Here is a 17,741-nt window from a genome sequence, read left to right on the forward strand (position 1 = left end):
TGCTTCTTCTAGGAATTTTAAGTAGGACGTTCTCAATTAGTTCATTACGTATACGTTAAGATCAGGATCGCTGTGCATGTCAATACATTTACAACTTATCCTCCTGAACATCCAGGTATAGAAACAGATACCACAATTAATTGATATATAAAATAAAATAAAAGCTAAAATACATCTCGTATTCGTCATTAAGCTAGAATAACATCATAAAACCCCATTACTCTCTTCCAAACAAGAAGTCTTGTCAATATATAATTACATATTATATATAGAGTCGTGTATAGAAATCCTCGGATTTCTGAAATTCGTAAAACTCGAGAATTCGAAAAAAAGAAGAAAAGAAAAAGACACCCGCTTACATTTCGTAGACCGTCCGGTGATATATAAACGTCTACAATACCATCATAAAGCAGAAAACCCCCAGAATAGCAGTCCCACTCATTGCCAAAACCGACGACGCTCCAGAAATATACGTCGGATCCGGCCTCGACGGCTCAGAAACATTACCCGTAGGCGCCGGTTCCGAAATGGTAGTTGTCGAGTTCCCCGTACCCTCCGGTGCTCCTGGTGTATAAACCGGAGTAGATCCCTTCGTAGTTACTTCCCGAACTTGTTCTGTAGTTGTTGCCGCGGCTGGGGGTTCTTCGCTACTGGTGCTATCAAGCGGGATGTAGGCTAGTCCTGTAGGACATAGGTCACAGGTTACGCCTCTGACACCAGCGGGGCTCTTTTCTGTGTCTGTGATATTTCGGTCCCAACAGGCGGGTTGGCCGCCGCCGGAGCAGAGGTATTTACAACAGCTGTTGTAGACTGCTGGGCAGAATGTTGGGAGGGATGCCGGAGAACATTCTGTAGGGGATTGAGCGGTTGCGCCGAGGATCAGAGTGCTGTATGACAGTTAGTATTCATCAATTTGAAGTATTCCCTTATTGGATTGTAAAGAAGTTAAGGTGACGTACCAAACAGCAATGGTCTTCAGGAGGGTATTCATCTTGCCCTTCGTTCGATATTATGTATATTATACAGAATTTAAAAATTAAAAGGAGTCTTAACGACTAAAATAGATTATTACCGTTAGGAGTGAATAAAAATAAGTCCCAAAAGTAGCTATAAGCGCAATCAATTGATCAAAAGAAACTCGAGTGATAATATAGTAAATCGACGAAAAGACGTAGACACCTGGAACTCAAAAGTCAGACCAGCGAACCGGCCAGAAGGACCATCCCAGCCCATTAAATACTTCCCACTGATCTACCTACTCTAACACCAAACACTCTATCCCCATCAATTGGCAAAACGGACCGAACGTCACTACTTCTCCACTTCCATTTACCTACGGAACACGGGAACCTCAACCTATATCCTTCTTGGCATGGTTAACTAGCTAACTTGTTATCTCTTCGCGCGCAGCAGCAGCAATGGAATGAAAGAATCCATATACATGCATACTCTAGTCAATCCAGTTTACTTACGTACATACTCCTCCCTACTAGCGAATCAACCACCGAGGTTCAACAAAATGTTCCTTCGCCATCCGCAAGAGGCGTTGGAAGCTAGATCTCAAATCATAACCTGACATCCGAAGCTAAAACCGTGTTGGAGCCAATGTTGTATTTCTTGGCCACATACTTCGCGGGAGGTTGGTTACACATGCATATCTCATGTAGTATTACATGTAAGAATTACATGAACGAGACGGGAGGGGAAGGGGGCAAAAAGCCAATCGCTGAGGCGAGTAATTCGGATAATGAAGCGAAAGAATCCTAAAATAATATGTGTCGACTAGCAGGTACTCTCAGCATGAGACTAGTTTTGATCAGATGCTACCGAGTATAACTAAGTAGTCTATTACTAGCTATCAACAGTTTGGCTGATTAAGTAGTAGTTTAAGTATGTACGCCGTTACTGCATACACAAGCGCCTATCCCAAGTCGAGTTCGGGGTTCTAGATCTGTGAGCCCACTAGCAAGTAGACATGAATTCATATGATTTGTATTATGTAGTTCATTACTTGTCTGGGCGGGCCGGTACCAAACCATCTCTAACACACACAAAAAACCCCAAGCATAATGCAATTGTTCTTACAAGAAATTAAAAAGCTCTAACGTAGAACTCAATGACGACTTTTATACCATCACCCATCCCTCTCCAAAAGCTTCTGATACATCAGCGCCTCAGCAGGATAATTATAATTCCTAATATCACTATCCCCGCTCATCCGTCTCGACGTATCCAATTCCATGTCTCCAGTCCCATCAAGTCCCAAACTCAACCTCTTCATCTCATTCTCCACACCCGCCTTAGGCGTGGTCACATCTTCCCCTCCTCCTATCCATCCGTGTGTTTCATCCTCTGGTGTATCCGGGTGATGCTGCGCAGAGTAAGTACTCCTCCTTCTAGGATTCATCTGCGGAATCTTCGGCGGCGAGGAAGAAGAAACACCCTCTGAAGCTAGCTCCCCAAGTTTTACATCTCCGAGATATGAATTCCTCTCTACGGCTTTTGGCGTAGGTTCTGCGATTTCATGATAGCTTGTTGGCATTTCAACTGGTACAGGGCCGTAATGGGTTGCTGTCATGCCATAAGGATCCATATGTGATTTTGGTATCGGCATAAAGTCTTCCGCATTCATTGGTTCTGGTAATCGTGGAACTTCTGGTTCCTCTGGTAAGCCGGCGTGTGCGGCTCCAATTAGAGTCTGTTCTGGTGGTGGTGTATATCCTTCCATGTTGGCCGGTTGGATTTGTTCTACGAGCTGAACCGGTGCTGGTGGTGATCCTCCTACGCCAATTTGCTGAGGTGGCGGCGGTGGCATAGTAGCAGCAGCATGTTCCGTAGAATCAAGGTCCCGAATGCCAAATTGTGCAATTGTGCGCCTATTTATCATCATTAGCGCTACGAGCCCCCCAAATCATATAAACTAGAAGGGGAAAAGAAGGAACTTACAACTTCCTCGTGACCCAATTTGCCAAAATCTTGCCCCGCTGTTTCTCCCCCAATCTCGATCTTGGGAAATCACCCTGTCCCACAAATGCCACAATATCCACCACAAGCTGATGCTCATTCAATATCGCATTGACAATAACCGGGACAATACTCGCCAAAAATGACTTGCGATATACCTCAATAAGCACAACAACTAAACCTCCCGCTTGGAAGACTGCGCTGCCACCGGGTACCACATTCCTATGTGCCCGTTCGACGCTAGACTCGATATCCATAGGGAAGTGACTCAAACCATTAACCTCAAATGTCTCCCCCAAGCTCCCCAGTACAAATAGCATTTGCATCTCTGCCAGTTGCCCCTGGGGCCCCACAGGTCGATTAACCGTATGCAAGAAACCCAAGTCCCCGGTTCTCACATACGTAATCCTCGGATCCCCATCCACCGTTTTAGCATTGAATCTCTCAGCATCAAACGCATCACTGCTTCCATAAAAGCTGTCCGCGTTGGCTTCCGAGCTAGCCCATATCTCTCCGTACTCTCCAACGTGGCACAGCCTGCAAGTTTCCGGATTCACAATCGCAATCTGCGTGGAAACCGGAACCATGCCGGAGTCCTGTACTAGAAGGCTCGTGCTATCAGTGTCTGGTTCAACGGGGTAGATAAGTCCACGCCGTAGTGCTCTGGTGTCAAGATGTAACTCGACGGGCTCTATCGTCATGTACGATCTTGATGCCACCATGGGGTTCAGAACATGCGAATACACAGTGTTGATGGAGAAGCGGTCTAGAAAAGTCGTAGCAAAGTGCAATTGTACCTTGCGGTCTATGAAATCGTAGTCAGCATACGGTCAAATCAAAATAAATTCCGAAAGAAATGACTTACACAAATCCTGCCTGGGCCGCGACTCAAATGAAATCATAAGGTTCTTCAATTCATTGAGATTAAACCCAGTCTTCGTCATCGGTGAAACAGCATGATCCATCATTTGCGGTGTCGCATATGTATCTTTAACCTTATACCGTGCTAGAGTCTGGAACAAAAGGAGAGGATTTGCTCCAAAATCCAACGGAGAAACAAGATATGTCGAGGCACCTAATACCCCCGAGAATGATCAGTCACATACGATAAACAATCATAGAAATCTCAAGATATACTCACCAACGAACACCCCCATCAAACAAGTATGCACAAACCCTAGCCCGTTCGTGCTCCTAACACATCCAAACACCGGCCGACTACTCGTCATCTGACAAGTCTCCTTCTGCACCTTACATATCCCCAAGATCGTTTGATGGCTCAAACTGACAGCCACACTCCTTTGATCTGGCGTCCAATAGGTCCAAACCATCGCGGGCTGTTTACTTTGCACCCATGCAGGCTTCATCGTGAATCCCATATCCCGACATCCATTGTTCTGCTTTGGTGGCTTGGCGGTATTGTGAATCGGCGGCATGGTAATCTTGAGTACGTTAGCAGATTGCTTGATGTGCTGAGCCAAGCTCTTCTGCTTTAATAGTGAGTCGACGTCATTATTAACCAAGATCGCCCGGACTTTGTAGTCCTGGATGATATGCAATAATGCCGGTACATCCTCTGATAACCGATTATTATCTAGCGGTGCCATAGGAATCACAATAATCCCCATACAAAAGCAAGCATGGACCGCATATACAAAATCCTCCGAGTGCGTGTATATGAGAATAATGTGTTCACCGGCCTTATACCCTTTCTTTTTGAGGTAGCCTGCAACAGCCGCAATCTTTTGATCTAGTTTCTTCCATGTAACTCCCTTGCCCTCCTTACCCTTCGCATCGATAGTACAGTAACTCAGCTCCTCAGCTTGTCTCGACACACGCCACTGTAACAAATCAACAATGCTCGAGAAAGAATTGAGTGGTGTCGATGTCCGGTCATCAATAACAACCTCTCGATAGTCGAAGCCAGAGTACTGCTTTTCGTTACTAGCCAGAGCAGCCTGTCGTTGATCCGACGCTTCAACTGACCAAATCCCACCAACTGGATCAGCGCCGAGGGGAAGATTCAATACCGCTCTTTCGACCCCAAACTTGACGTACACGCATGGGAGTCCACCGACGTCGAATTCCTTCCTGCAAAGCATATTGCCGATTTCTCGCCGACCATTTTTCCACGTTCGCGGTAGAGTATTGGGTGCGGTAATCATGACGCAGTATGTTCTGACTTGATGCTGTTCGAGCAAAACTTCGATACACTTCTCAGCTATCGATTCTAACAGCGGTGTATCCAGCTGTCTAGGAGGTCCACCTGCTGAGGATGGAGATGTTGAAGCCGCGGGCGATTCCAAAAGTATGATAGGTAGATGTTCATCATTCACGTAAACATCGAATGCAGAGCTACAACCAAATGTTAGCCGTTGCGTGTCCATTTTCTGTATTCGAGATAATAGAACTCACCTATCATATATCTTCGGCACGTTCTTGATAATGCTCACAATAACATGCTGCACGAAGAAATATCGATACTCCGCCATCGCTCTCCCCATCCCCATATCGGCTGCACCTTCACTCCACTCCACTTTCTGCCGTAATCTATCTTCATACAAGCCTAGCACGAACACTTTCCCTTCGATCACGCACCCCAGTAAGCCGGTCCTCAAGAACTCCATATCTAGCATAACAGGTAACGGATTCTCGGGTTCGAACTTATATGGCTTTGCGTGGAAGATGGTTTCCGTGTGTTTCGGCAGCGCCCAAAATCCACCCGATAGCGAAGGGGAGTCAACCCATATTTCACCAATCGTATTGGGCCCACAGAGCACCGAGTTCTCGGGGTCAACGATAGCGAGAGTAGCATCCGGCAAAGGATACCCAAACGCCATTAACCTAACGACACCAGGCTCGTTAGATCTCTTCCTAGCTTCCGCTCCAACGGCGACAATAACCACGTCGTTGGTCTTCAAAGCTTCTTTATCCAAAAGTGCTTCGAGTAAGTCGCTCTGCCTGTGCCCATCCTCTAGCTTCGCGACATCAGACCCAATTAAGCCACTATAACCACCTGGAGAACTCTCCTTCGGTTTCTCAGGATCAACTAGATTCAGCACCTCCGCCACCAGACTGCACCCCATCCTCTCTTCGCCTCCTAACCAATCCCTAATCGAAATCAACATTCCTCCATGCTCTGGCAAACAAAGCATAGGAGCAACCACATCTCTCGCCCTCGCATTCCCCAAGGGCCGTAACCATCTATCAGCTAAAATCTCGTGAAACTCCGAATCTACTGTCAAACAATCAATCAAACACATCTTCATCGGCGAGAAATCAACCGTCTGCTTTTTCGAAAAGTTGCGAGTCGTGTATGGGTCTTGTTGGTAATTATACGCTACTTGCTTCAAACCCGGATAATCAGCCAGGATAAGCGTAGCTTTGTATCGTGTGATGATATTGGCGTATAATCCCGGTGTGGAAATACACGAATGAGTGCAGTATATTGTCGTATTTCCCGCATAAACAGCCAACAGAACCCCCATGATCATACCAACCGACTGTCGCGGATCCAGGTACGTCACCAGCGTTTCTCCAGTGTTACTAACAGCTATCGGTTTGCCAGCCCTATCCCTCAAATTCGACGCGAACGTATCCTTCGAGCTCTGCTGTGTACCCGTAGTCGAGATTATAGCCGAAAGATTCGACATCTGATGCATGATTGTCCTGTGATCCATCACCACACCTCTCAAATCTCCCGTAGGTGCCCTGGAGAACTCAATGTATGCTAAATCCGGGACCTGTAAAGCCGGCCCCTCACCCTTGCTGTGGAAACTCTTGAATTCGTTTGTTTTCCACCATTCAACGCCTCTCGGCCATTGAAGTTTCTGGTTCACAAGATCGCGCTGGAAAGCTTTAAGATTGTTATCCGTCGTCAGGGCTAAATGTGCTTGTGTTTGCTGTAATATCAAGTTAAGTTTCGCATGATCTTCCGGATTATTCACAGGAACTGCTACAACGCCTGCAATGAAACACCCTAGTAGCGCAATCGCAAAATCTATCACTTCGATATCGCGATAAATCAATGCTACTCTATCGCCTCTGTAAAGGTTCGACTTCTCGCGGATGACCTGTGCGACCTTTTCGGCCCTAGAACCGAGTTTATCCCAGTTACAAGTGGCTATCTCTTTCCCTTTGCCGTCCAGCACCATGTAGGCAGCCTGTTTTCCATTCACACGCATTCGATATCGCAAGACAGCGGCAATATTGTCGAATTTCGACATAGGAATGTTGGCATTATGTGGATCGTAGACGTCGAACGGGACGTCTCTAGGCTCTAGCGGCATCTGGTGACTAGTAACCACCGCAGGCGGCAGGTCTGAAGCCGTTAGTAACGGTGGGGCGATGTTTACAGCTGGGGAGTAAGGTGGATCTGCAGTGGCGCCTGAGTAGCGGTGAACATATGGTTGGTTTCCCTGATAGTTATCCGGACGGAGCTGCTGCGCCGGGTCGTAGTTTTGCTGAGAAAAGTCGGCAAAGTAGGCGGTACTCGTCATGGTGTTCGTACCTTCGTAAGCATATTCTTGCATCGTTTGGGCGCGGGAATCGTAACCGTATTGGCCCCCAGGCTGCTGCACTGGAGGTTGTTGTTGCTGGTTACCATAGTATGGATCATACTGTCCTTGTCCACCATTGTTGTTATTGTAGCCTCCATAGTCGCTCATCGGCGGCTGGTATGCGACGTATTGGCTCTGAGACGACGACGAAGAACCCTGAGGTTGGTGACCGTATGAGTATGACGCCTGCCGTGCCTGCGCTGCGGGTGCCGCACTTCCTGAATGATTCCTCTGATGCCATTGCGGAGTTTGCAATGGCTGTGAGAAGCTACGAGTTCCGCCGCCGCCGCCAGAGAAGTGTGTATTGGCCGTAACGGCCGACACCATGGTGTCAGCTCTGCTGTCATAGTTCCCCGCCTGTCCGACTTGCAGGCTATGCCTGTTCGGCCTTGGCGATTCCTGCTGCTGGTAAGGAGCAGGAGAAGCGGCAGCAGATCGATTTATGGATTGAACTGAGTGATGGGGGTTATATGCGATATGAGGTTGGGATTGTATCGATGCTCGCGGGGAGGAGGTGGCGCTGCCGACACCTTGGAATTGGCTCAGGAGGAGAGTGCGACGTTTCTCGTAGCCCTTCCGTGTGATCTCGCCTTCCTATAGAAGTTTGTGAGGTCATTAGTAGGTACTAGCTATGATGATATGCCGTATTATATGGCAGACTAGACGGGTCCTTGGGTGGAGAAGAAGGGCGAACCTCGAGCTCGTGGTCTAGCTCTGAGAGCTTCTGCTGTAAATCCGACGACGGCTCCATGGTCGTTTTTTGAGGGGAGTTTAAAAGAGCGAATCTAGGAATCCGAACACCAGACGGCTATTATCGTATGCCGCATGAGGTGTATAAGTTTCTTCTTTCTTCCTTCTGGTTCGCAACGAGCGGAATAAAATAATCCTGAGGTTGGGAAGTAGTAGATATAGTGTGCGAAACCGTCAGGAGTCTTATTTGGTGCTAGTGAGGCTTCTTGTATTCCAAGGCCGGCGGGTCGATTCCGTAAGATATAAATGCAGCAAACACCCAGGCCGGAATGAGAATTAGTGACAGTGGATATGATATGATACGATAGGATGATCGATATGCCAGAAGTTTAATGTTTGGTAGGATCGCGGGTCTATAAGAACTTAGGTATATAATGGAGTCAGAAAGGAGGGAGAAAGTGCTAAATTCAGGGGAGCCAATCCTTTGGCTTGAAGGTTCAAAATTCAAATTCAGGAAATCTCTGCGGGTTTAAGGTTCCTTTTTGACGTCGTGCACTCAATTCAAGTTGATTCAGTTCAGTTCAAGTTAACTCGATTCGATTCGACCGCTTCTCCGGCAGAAACAGAGCCAGGAACATGCGCAGGTTAGAACGGACATGTCAACTGAGAGACACCCTGCTCCTGCTTCTGTTCCTGTTCGGCCCCCCGCAGGTTACATCATCCAACCGGAATCGCCGTTCGGGCAGGTCATCTCGGCTCCCCCAAGCTGGGTTAGTCGGTAGGCATTCCCAGGGCTTGTCATCCGGGGTCATGTCATGGGGATTCGAAGGGCAATCTCGCAAAAGTTTCATATGCATCTTAAAAATACATTCCGGTTTTTTTTGTTTCTCTTCAAAGGAAAACTCGATAGAATAGGGAGAGAGGGAGCCAGAGCGAGAGAGTGCACGTACAAGTGCAAGTGCAAGTGAGGGCGAGAAGAGCGATATAAATAAAAAGGAGACATCGTCAAAATACAGCATAAAAAGCGACAGAGGCCAAAGCAGCGCTCAGCTCGTACAATCCATAAAATAAAAATAGTATACGAAATAGTGAGATTTAAGTCACTAGCCAGTCGGTCCATGAATCGATTAATCGATCAATTCGGGTTCTCAATGAAATAAAAAATTTAAAAAGTAAAAAGAAATAAAAAAGATTGAAACTCCCCATTCAAGAACTTATTCTCGGATATTTGTCGCGAGTCCCTGGGAAACCCAGCTTCCCTTAGCCTTTAGTTCCATCTAAACCTCTTTCTTATGCCCCGGCTCCTCTATATCTAATCCTTTGTCTTTACTCTAATACCTGTATGGTTGGTATCCATGCGGCATCTACAGATTATTATAAAATACCATTAGTTACTAACATCACCAAAAAAAAGGGATTGTGCGATAAAATCTTACCTGTGGTGCATTTGTAGCAACCGGTGAAACATCAGCCATTGGATGTCTCCCTTGGCCAGCCGGTGGCGCATGCTCAACCGGACTCGGCGTATATCGACCCGTTGTATATAACGACGACTCTTGCTGCTCTTGCGGCTGCGAATTCCAACCTTGATACCTCGCGGGCTCTGGGTCACTAAATGGGTTCTCTTCGGTTTGTGGCTTCGTTTGGATTGGTGGAGGAGGCGCCGCAAACGGTCTCGTTTCGGCCAAAGGCGGTGACTGGCTTGATCCAAAACCGCTGAACCCATAATTCGGAGCGTTCGTAACTGGTTCAGGAATTGGTCCCGTAGTATTCATATGAACGGGCGCTGACATAGTCGGGCCCTCCGGCGGTGGTGATTGTGAATCGACTTGAGTCTGAGGAACTTGGTTCATACTGTTCGTACGAGATACCTCTCCAGATTTTGATTGTTTTTTGGCGGAGAATATGGCCAACTGGTGCTTTGAAAGCGATGTTGCAAGCTGTTCGTTCGTTTCGAAGAGGGTCAACATTGTCGACTCATCTGGCGGTGCTGGAGTATCGGCTTCAATAAACATTTGAATAGAACGAGAAGCTGCCGAGCATCTATCCGCGAATTCCTATAACATGAAAACAATATTAGCGCCCATCATAATATTATAATACTCTATTTTACGTACCGTGATCAATTGGTTCGACAGGATCTCGCTAGTGGGTGTACTTTGCAGAATTTGCATCAAGAGTTTCGCCGACGTCTGCGCCTCTGATATCCTGGCTGCAAGCTCGTCCGGCGACGGTAGCTGATGCTTTGACCGTCGATGACTTCGATGCCCCCGGTGCCCACCTTGAGGCGGAGGCGGGATACTTGTCCCAACATATGCGCCCATAGCATTCCTCGACTGCGAATTAACACCGGACTAAAAAAACCACCACCATCAACGATTAGAACTTCATATACATCTAACTAGAAATCTGCAATGTTAAAATGAAGGACCTACATAGATCTTTGCCGCCTTGTCCTTCTCTTTCGCATACCAATCTTTCAGCAACTGCAACCCTTGGTCATCCTTTCTCGAACAATACTCCAAATTCTCCACTAACAGCTGTCGAACACTGGGATCTCTAGTATTCCTGTACAGTTCCTTGACCGTGCTCACAAACTTCTCATCGATACCCTTCGTAAACGTCGGCCCGGGATTATCGACGAGGATACGGAACAGCATGAGCGCATTGTATTGCTGATACCCTTGCTTTGAATTCTTGTATTCGACATGCTTCCGGATCGTATTGAGCGCCGCTTGGGCGGCTGTCGGGGAGGATTCCGTGCATTCTACTATAGTAGGGAGGAAGGTTACTTCATCGACCTATTTCATGTTTTGCCAAAAAAATTATGTCGTGTTAGAGAGGATCCTAGTGCGACGGCAGTCCTTTTTTTTTTCCTTCGGCAAATCGGGATTAAATTTAATGGGTTATACCTGCGTGCTATCAATGCCTTCGGGTCCAGGGGCCGATTGCGATTGCTTTGATTTTCCAGCTTCGCAGAAAGCTTTCTGTATTACCGAGTTGGTTAGTTACTGTTACCGCTCAACAACCTAGCTTGGTTACTTCAGATTCGGAATACACCGAAGATGGGACTCTGAATCGAGGACGTCAGAGATACATACGATAGCTCTTGTTACGTTCGCTTCTGGTGTATCTGCGCCGCTATCCGGTGAATCTATTCAGTCGCAAAAGAAAAAAACACGATATTCGTTAGTCGAAGCTCAGGCCGTATGTTATTCATGCGCATATCCGTCGCCGTCCATCCATTCTACCCAGCCGCAAAACAACTCAAATAGAGAAGAACCCCGGCAACTAGAATAATAATCCATGGAGAAGGAAAGGATGCCACAAACACATACCACTTCGAGAACCCTTCGGTCGTATTAATTCCGAAAACTTCTTCATTCTGAAAAATCGTGTACGGTGAATATTTGTGTTTTTGTATTTCCGATGGAACGGGAGCACAGGAAGGATGAAGGTAGAAGTTTGCGGGGTGCAGCGAAAAGGGCGATGGGATGTGGGAAAGGTTCGGCGGTATTTCTAGAGCAGGAAGTGGGTGCTCCGTAAGACGGACGACGTTGGATGGGAAGAGGCTCCTCTGCTTGCTTGCTTGCTTGCTCTTTCTCCTTTTGAAACCGTCCCAGAAGTTCAGGCAAACTTAAAAAGATCCGATAGCCAGTTTATTAATAAAAAATGGCATGCAGAGACCAACGGCAGATGTAGTGTATGCAAGAGCTGCAGGCTCGGGGAATGGGAATTGGTTATTTCTTAAGCAAGTGTGGATTTGAATTAATGGGAGGGTCGGCTAAATCGACAGGTACCAGCGGTCTCAGGGCCGTGACTGGATGTGGGACACAGGGGAGCTGAAGCAGGGCTCTTCCTGGGGCAGTTTGCTACTATCGTCAGAACAAACGCTGCCTATGAGGTCGGGTCGAGTTTGAGATTGATGATGATGAATCGGAATGAGGAAGCTAAGATGATGATGGCGATGATGACGGATGTCGTAGCTACCTAAGTACTTAAGTGAGTAAGTACTTAAAGTAAGTAGTCAATAATATAGGTACGGTACGTACTTAGAGGATATATATAAGCTGACCAGATCCAAAGAAAGCATCAAAAGACTCGAAGCTAAGCTTGAATTGAAGGAGGAGGAGGGTGCACCCGAGATATATACTTATTACCTTATATGATCACGACGCCCTCAAATACCAGTACGTCCTTAAGTAGGCTATACTCAGGACTGGCTAGGGCTACGTACTAGACACCTTTGCCTTCTTCTCCTCGTATCCCATCTAAACCAACTAAGCTGTCAGCAGTTACTTAATCACTCGCTTCAGTATTTTATTTTATTCTATTTTATTTTAATTATTTTAATTATTTTAGTTAATCCGGTTGACCAAATCCATGCCATTGTTGTTGAAATGTTACTATGTTTGTTCTTTGTATACAAAAGAATTTGTATTTCTCGCCCGTGAAAGTGCTGCGCCGGATACCTCTGACACCTACTTCGAACTTCTGACAGCGATGGAAGTACTTCGTCAAGGTACCTCTTACAACTTCGCACTCGAAGCAGGTTCTTTTTCAAGGTTCTAACTTCCCCATTCATTCAATTCCAACCACACCCAGAGCTTAAGCTTGGAGGTTGTCTAGGTCAGATGGTTTCGCAAATACGTGGACCCTCGTTCGAACTATGACTATGACCATGGCCATGGTATCCTGATGTGATCGATATCAAATATATTACTTTGCCTTCTTGATCGACCCGAGCTCAAAGAAACGTCCAAACTTTTTTTTTTTTTTTTTTTAAAAAAAAATCAATGTCACAAAGTTTCCCGAGAAGATCCTGGTATGTCTCTGGCGGCTGTACATTGCAAAGTCAAACATAGCTCACACGACTTGCAACTGGGGCAACATGCGTATCCAACAGACATATTTACTTAGTTATCCCACCAACCTTCCATCTTGTCAAGAAGATGTACAGCCGTCCCCTCTCGCAACCTAAGTGTGGAGAGACATAAAATAGAAACAAGGAAGGAACGAAAGAACGAAAGAAGCGAGAATTTGTGATTTCTGATATCTTGGAGATCGGGGAGATAGTGGCGGAGCAGATGTAGCTTACGCAAACCCACACCTCTCCGAAAGTTGCCCTCCTTGGCGATTGCTCCAAACTCGTCAACCATGGGTCTAAGATGTCGTCGCTGTTTCGGATCTTTTCCGACTGACCACAGTTATATATACTGAACGTGAAAAACTGGTATCAATATCGCGTGGCTGCTGTTAATATTCACGCATGACAGCTGTACAGGCTGGACGGGATGGGACGCTATTTTAAGGCTCGCAATGTCAAGTTCATACATATATTATATTATAAGGTTTGTATAATCATTTAGAGCATCTCGAAAGAGTCAAAAGGCCAATTCCCACAGTATATCACCAGTACTGGTGATAATATATACTTGTATAGTATATAATATAGGTAGTTGTATCATACAGTTCTCGATCTCTAATCGAAAAGCAAAATATTGTTAAAATAAGAAAGGCCCCATACCACATCGCATAAGAAAAACCTCATATAAGAGTCAAAATAGAAGAAGAAGAGGGGTGGGGGGAATATACATAAGAAAAAAAGCTAGGACAAAAGAAACAACAGTTACAGAGAGATATCTATTCAGAAGAAAAAACGATGAAAAAGTCCCATCACCGGTAAGGAAAAATCAAAATCTGCGTATGTACCGCCCCGAGGGCCACAGGGAAGGGGAGAGAAAAAGCCTGTACATCGGTAGTCCCATTCCCCATATCATATTTTTCTTGTCTCGCCAGTTAGAAAAAGGGAAGAAAAGAAAATAGGGAACAGGAGCTAAAAATATGCTCGAATCATATACCCTTCCAGATCAAATCGAAAGAAAAAAACGAAAAAGAAAGCGAAGATTTTTTAGTTATCACCTATACCGTTTCCATTCCTGGTTCCAAATTAAGAGAGTAGGGAAGAAAGAAAAAAAGGAACAAAGGAAATATGTTCGTAATAGAACCCAATCACATACTCTAGGAAATTGTGCAAATTCTCACTTCCTTTTTACCCTTCATATGGCGACTACCGTCTCAACCCGGGGCTTCTGGGCATCCCACTACTCTTTCTCGGCGAAATCATTCCTCTCTCTTCATCGCCATCGTCGCTGTCTTCTGCTAGATCCGTCAATCCGACCATTGTCTCCTCATACATCATCTCGTCTCGACTAGTTCGTCTAAAGCTGCTGCCGCTTAGACGGTTTGGGTCCAAACTTCTCCTCGCCTGCATGCTTCTTCTCGTTTGGAATCCGGAAATAGGGTCGGTGGGGATGCTGTCCACATCCGCATGACCATTCATCAGACCCTTTGAGTTGATTCTAGCGAGGTTGAGGAGATAGACACCGGCGAATATTATTAAAAAGCCGCAGAGAAGGGAGATTACGTTGACGGCGCTGGATGTATTGAAGCCTTTGAACAGGATGAAGGAGGCTGTGAGAGTCGCGGTTGTAAAGGTTACGTAGTACAGTGGGTTTACTCTGCGTCGCCCGTAAGTGTTAGCCAATCATTTTGGATTTTTCGAACACCATCTTCCCCTGCTGCATAGCTAGCGTGTCATGGGGTTCTGAGGGAAAACTTACATTGAGCTGGAAAACTGGCTCAAAGCTTTGTTAAAGTAGTTCATCTGCGTGAGAATGCACACGGCAGTGACAATGATGAATACGTAGGTCGAAGGATGTGAGAATTGGTTATTTCCACCGAGTGTAAGCTTCAGCGCAATGCCGAAGGCTTTTACCGACATGACGGATACCGAACCAACAGTGGAGCAAACCGAGAGATAGATCAGTGGGTTCTTTTTACCATACTTCGGCGATATCTTGTATATCATCACGAAAGCGAATATGGAGACGAAGAAACAGTAAAAGAGAAATCCTATGAAACAATATTAGTCATTGCTTCCTCATTGCTTAGTTTTGGGCAGTTCGTACCAGGTTGAATAGCATAGTGAAGCAGTAGCTCAATCTCATCCACTTCTTCATCTGCTGGAGCATGTAGAACAATGATGACCGAACCAATCAAACAAATTGCACAACCAAGCTTTCCGAGTAGCCCAAGATCCTCGTGCAAGAAATAAGAGCTCAGCACCGCCCTGAAAAAGAACTATCTGTCAGCTTTATTTCTTTCCTTTGAATTCGATTTTCAGCTCCAGAGCTTACCCTATTAGTACACTCAGAGCACCCAGCGGTGTTACCAAGATAGCTGGTGCAAACGCATATGCTGCAAAATTGGCAACCTCACCGATGCCCACTATAACATCACAAATCGTACTATTAGCACCTTCGAAATCGTTGTTCGTATAGAGGCATTCGTACTTGTTATTGTGCCGATCCACCATAGTGAATTTTTTAGGTACGAGAATCCTTCGCCAGAAAATCCTTGCTTTGCTTCTGCCGACATCAATCCCTACGTTCTACATTAGCTTCACGGCCCAGATCTAGGACTGACTACTCGTTCGCACCTTCTTTGTTATAACGAAACTCGAGCCTATTAGCAAACTCGAGGAGACGGCCAGCGCCAGTCCGACATATCTATATTCAGCCAGCTATTAGCCATGTTCTTCGCCGATATACATCCAGCATAGTCGCCGGAGCTCTACGTCCTCTGCTGGCTCTCAAGTTTCCATAATCAAAACCCTGATACTCGGAGAGCCTTTCTTGCCAGATTTTTCCAAGGAACGCCAAGTCGCTGGGTAGGGGTGTACTAACTTATCCTCCACCATTTTAAAGCTCCAGAGATTTTAGATATCCCCAGCAGGTTCCCAGAAAATGAGAGTGCGGAGAGAGCAAGCGAAAAGAAAAGTGAACGTTTGAGCCGTTATTCCGCCCTTCCTGTCTTCTTAGAGTCTTTCAGATCCTCCGTATATCGGGTTTATAGTGCGTTCTAGGGCGAATCCTGGGTGTTTTGAGGTCGGAAAGAGGTTCGTGCAATGAATGAGAGAATCAGCCGTTTACAGTGAGCCGTCGAGGTTGCTGTTTAAAAGCGAGCCACGGGGGAAGGTATATATTCAGGAAGGTCAAATATTGAGTTGCCTCGGAAATGCGAGAAATTTGAGAATGTGACTTTTATGTCGTGAACCTCGTTCCACCTCGATTGTAAGTATGTTCAGTGGGTTGTTGGGTCTACGGGCAAACCGAAAAGAGAGCGGGAGGGAAGGGGAAAAAAAAAAAAAAAAAAAAAAAAAAATAGCGATAAAAGGCCAGCAGTGTATCGACTATTCCGCCTGTTGAGTCCTGGGAGTCGTAAGCAGAAATCGAAGCTAGAAGAAAAGGAGCGTCGGAAAGGTATATTTAGTAAGCCGAGAGGAACGCTGGCTGTCGGTGGACGATGATGTGATGATGATGGTGATTGTGATGGTGGGAGGGATGTGATGGTGGTCGTTGAAGGTGAAGGGAAGATGGGCTGGCTGGTCTGGCTGGTCTGGCTGGTTGAGGTTGATGTGGTTGTTCCTGCTGTTTTCTCCTTTACACTGCGTCGTAGCTGCTCACAATTGCCTGCACCGGTCCTGTCAACCACTAAGAAGAATCCCCCCGTTAGTTAACGTTCCGCTGAGAAACTCAAAAATACTTCTGGCCGCCTCGAACAAGAACGGATTTCGAACTCCACTTACCTCGTTATTACGTTTGTCCGCGTCTTGGTCCGCCCTTTTTGGTGCTTCTGGATTGTTGGGATGCTTCTTTTTCCCGGGGTATCTGTTTGGTGATGCAGTATGTAGCAGCCGGTGCTACTTCGAATGTGCGAATACGCCTCGACGGAACAGGGCGAAAAGAATGGAATGGAATAAGAAGGAGACACAAAGGAAAGATGCTTGAAGACAAATGTCTACGAAGCGGGTTCGAGGGGTAGGATAAACGTTTATAGTTTCCCTACGTTGAGTTTTTGTCGGATTGGTTTTAACATGAAACACGAGGTTCTGAATATGGGGTCGAGTCCGGCTGAGGGATGTGGCTCCTGATACCTGGCCTGGATCAGCTGTTAACTTGAATGCTCTGCTTGAATTCACAGGAACGTTCGAACGGGAATTCTTTCGGGCATCGATCAGGGACCAAGTTAACCTACCTAGTGACAGCTACTTCCTTATGTATACTTATGGCAACTAACCCCTGCTTGGCGGATTTCGAGTTCTTGACATAGCCCTAGTTCGCCCTTTTTTGTAGATAATCGGCTGAAGCGGTCGATTGGGTTCTCACACGAGGGGGCGGTGCAACATCGAGAGGGTTCACTAAAACGGTCTTGTCGATGCGGGAAGAGATTATTATTTTATCTGCGCGGTGTTATATCAAAATTATATCTTCCGGAGAATGCTATATTTAGATTCGATTCTAATTAATTTCTCTCTAGAGATCTGTAGACTCTACTTTTGTAGACATGGCCATGTGCTTGCATATCACCGTAGTATTCCAGAATTAACCTGGATCCATAGAGACCATATGTATTGATGCTTGCATGCATATATTCATTCCTCGATATTTAATATAGGTACTAGGT

General features: G+C 46.1%; 4 protein-coding genes across 4 annotated transcripts; all 4 read right to left on the reverse strand.

Annotated features, from left to right (window-relative positions):
* Positions 1-391: 391 nt before the first annotated feature.
* Positions 392-991, reverse strand: AOL_s00097g486 (uncharacterized protein; the record flags this gene model as incomplete). The annotated part of the gene is made up of 2 exons (XM_011126319.1): positions 392-887; positions 960-991. The coding sequence occupies 2 exons, from the start codon at positions 989-991 to the stop codon at positions 392-394; spliced, it is 528 nt and encodes a 175-aa protein (XP_011124621.1).
* A 1,143-nt stretch (positions 992-2,134) lies between these two features.
* On the reverse strand, positions 2,135-8,274 carry AOL_s00097g487 (uncharacterized protein; the record flags this gene model as incomplete). The annotated part of the gene is made up of 6 exons (XM_011126320.1): positions 2,135-2,876; positions 2,947-3,769; positions 3,830-4,039; positions 4,106-5,319; positions 5,380-8,117; positions 8,218-8,274. 6 exons carry the CDS (start codon positions 8,272-8,274, stop codon positions 2,135-2,137), a joined length of 5,784 nt encoding a protein of 1,927 aa, XP_011124622.1.
* Positions 8,275-9,544: 1,270 nt separating this feature from the next.
* AOL_s00097g488 (uncharacterized protein) lies at positions 9,545-11,597 on the reverse strand (the record flags this gene model as incomplete). The annotated part of the gene is made up of 7 exons (XM_011126321.1): positions 9,545-9,577; positions 9,650-10,270; positions 10,331-10,567; positions 10,649-11,014; positions 11,126-11,200; positions 11,315-11,367; positions 11,552-11,597. 7 exons carry the CDS (start codon positions 11,595-11,597, stop codon positions 9,545-9,547), a joined length of 1,431 nt encoding a protein of 476 aa, XP_011124623.1.
* Positions 11,598-14,283: 2,686 nt separating this feature from the next.
* On the reverse strand, positions 14,284-15,591 carry AOL_s00097g489 (uncharacterized protein; the record flags this gene model as incomplete). Its single annotated transcript, XM_011126322.1, has 4 exons — positions 14,284-14,734; positions 14,837-15,128; positions 15,185-15,345; positions 15,413-15,591. 4 exons carry the CDS (start codon positions 15,589-15,591, stop codon positions 14,284-14,286), a joined length of 1,083 nt encoding a protein of 360 aa, XP_011124624.1.
* Between the last annotated feature and the right edge of the window lie 2,150 nt (positions 15,592-17,741).

The sequence above is a fragment of the Orbilia oligospora genome (genome assembly GCF_000225545.1).
Source record: "Orbilia oligospora ATCC 24927 unplaced genomic scaffold scaffold00097, whole genome shotgun sequence".
NCBI classification, from domain to species: Eukaryota; Fungi; Ascomycota; class Orbiliomycetes; order Orbiliales; family Orbiliaceae; genus Orbilia; species Orbilia oligospora.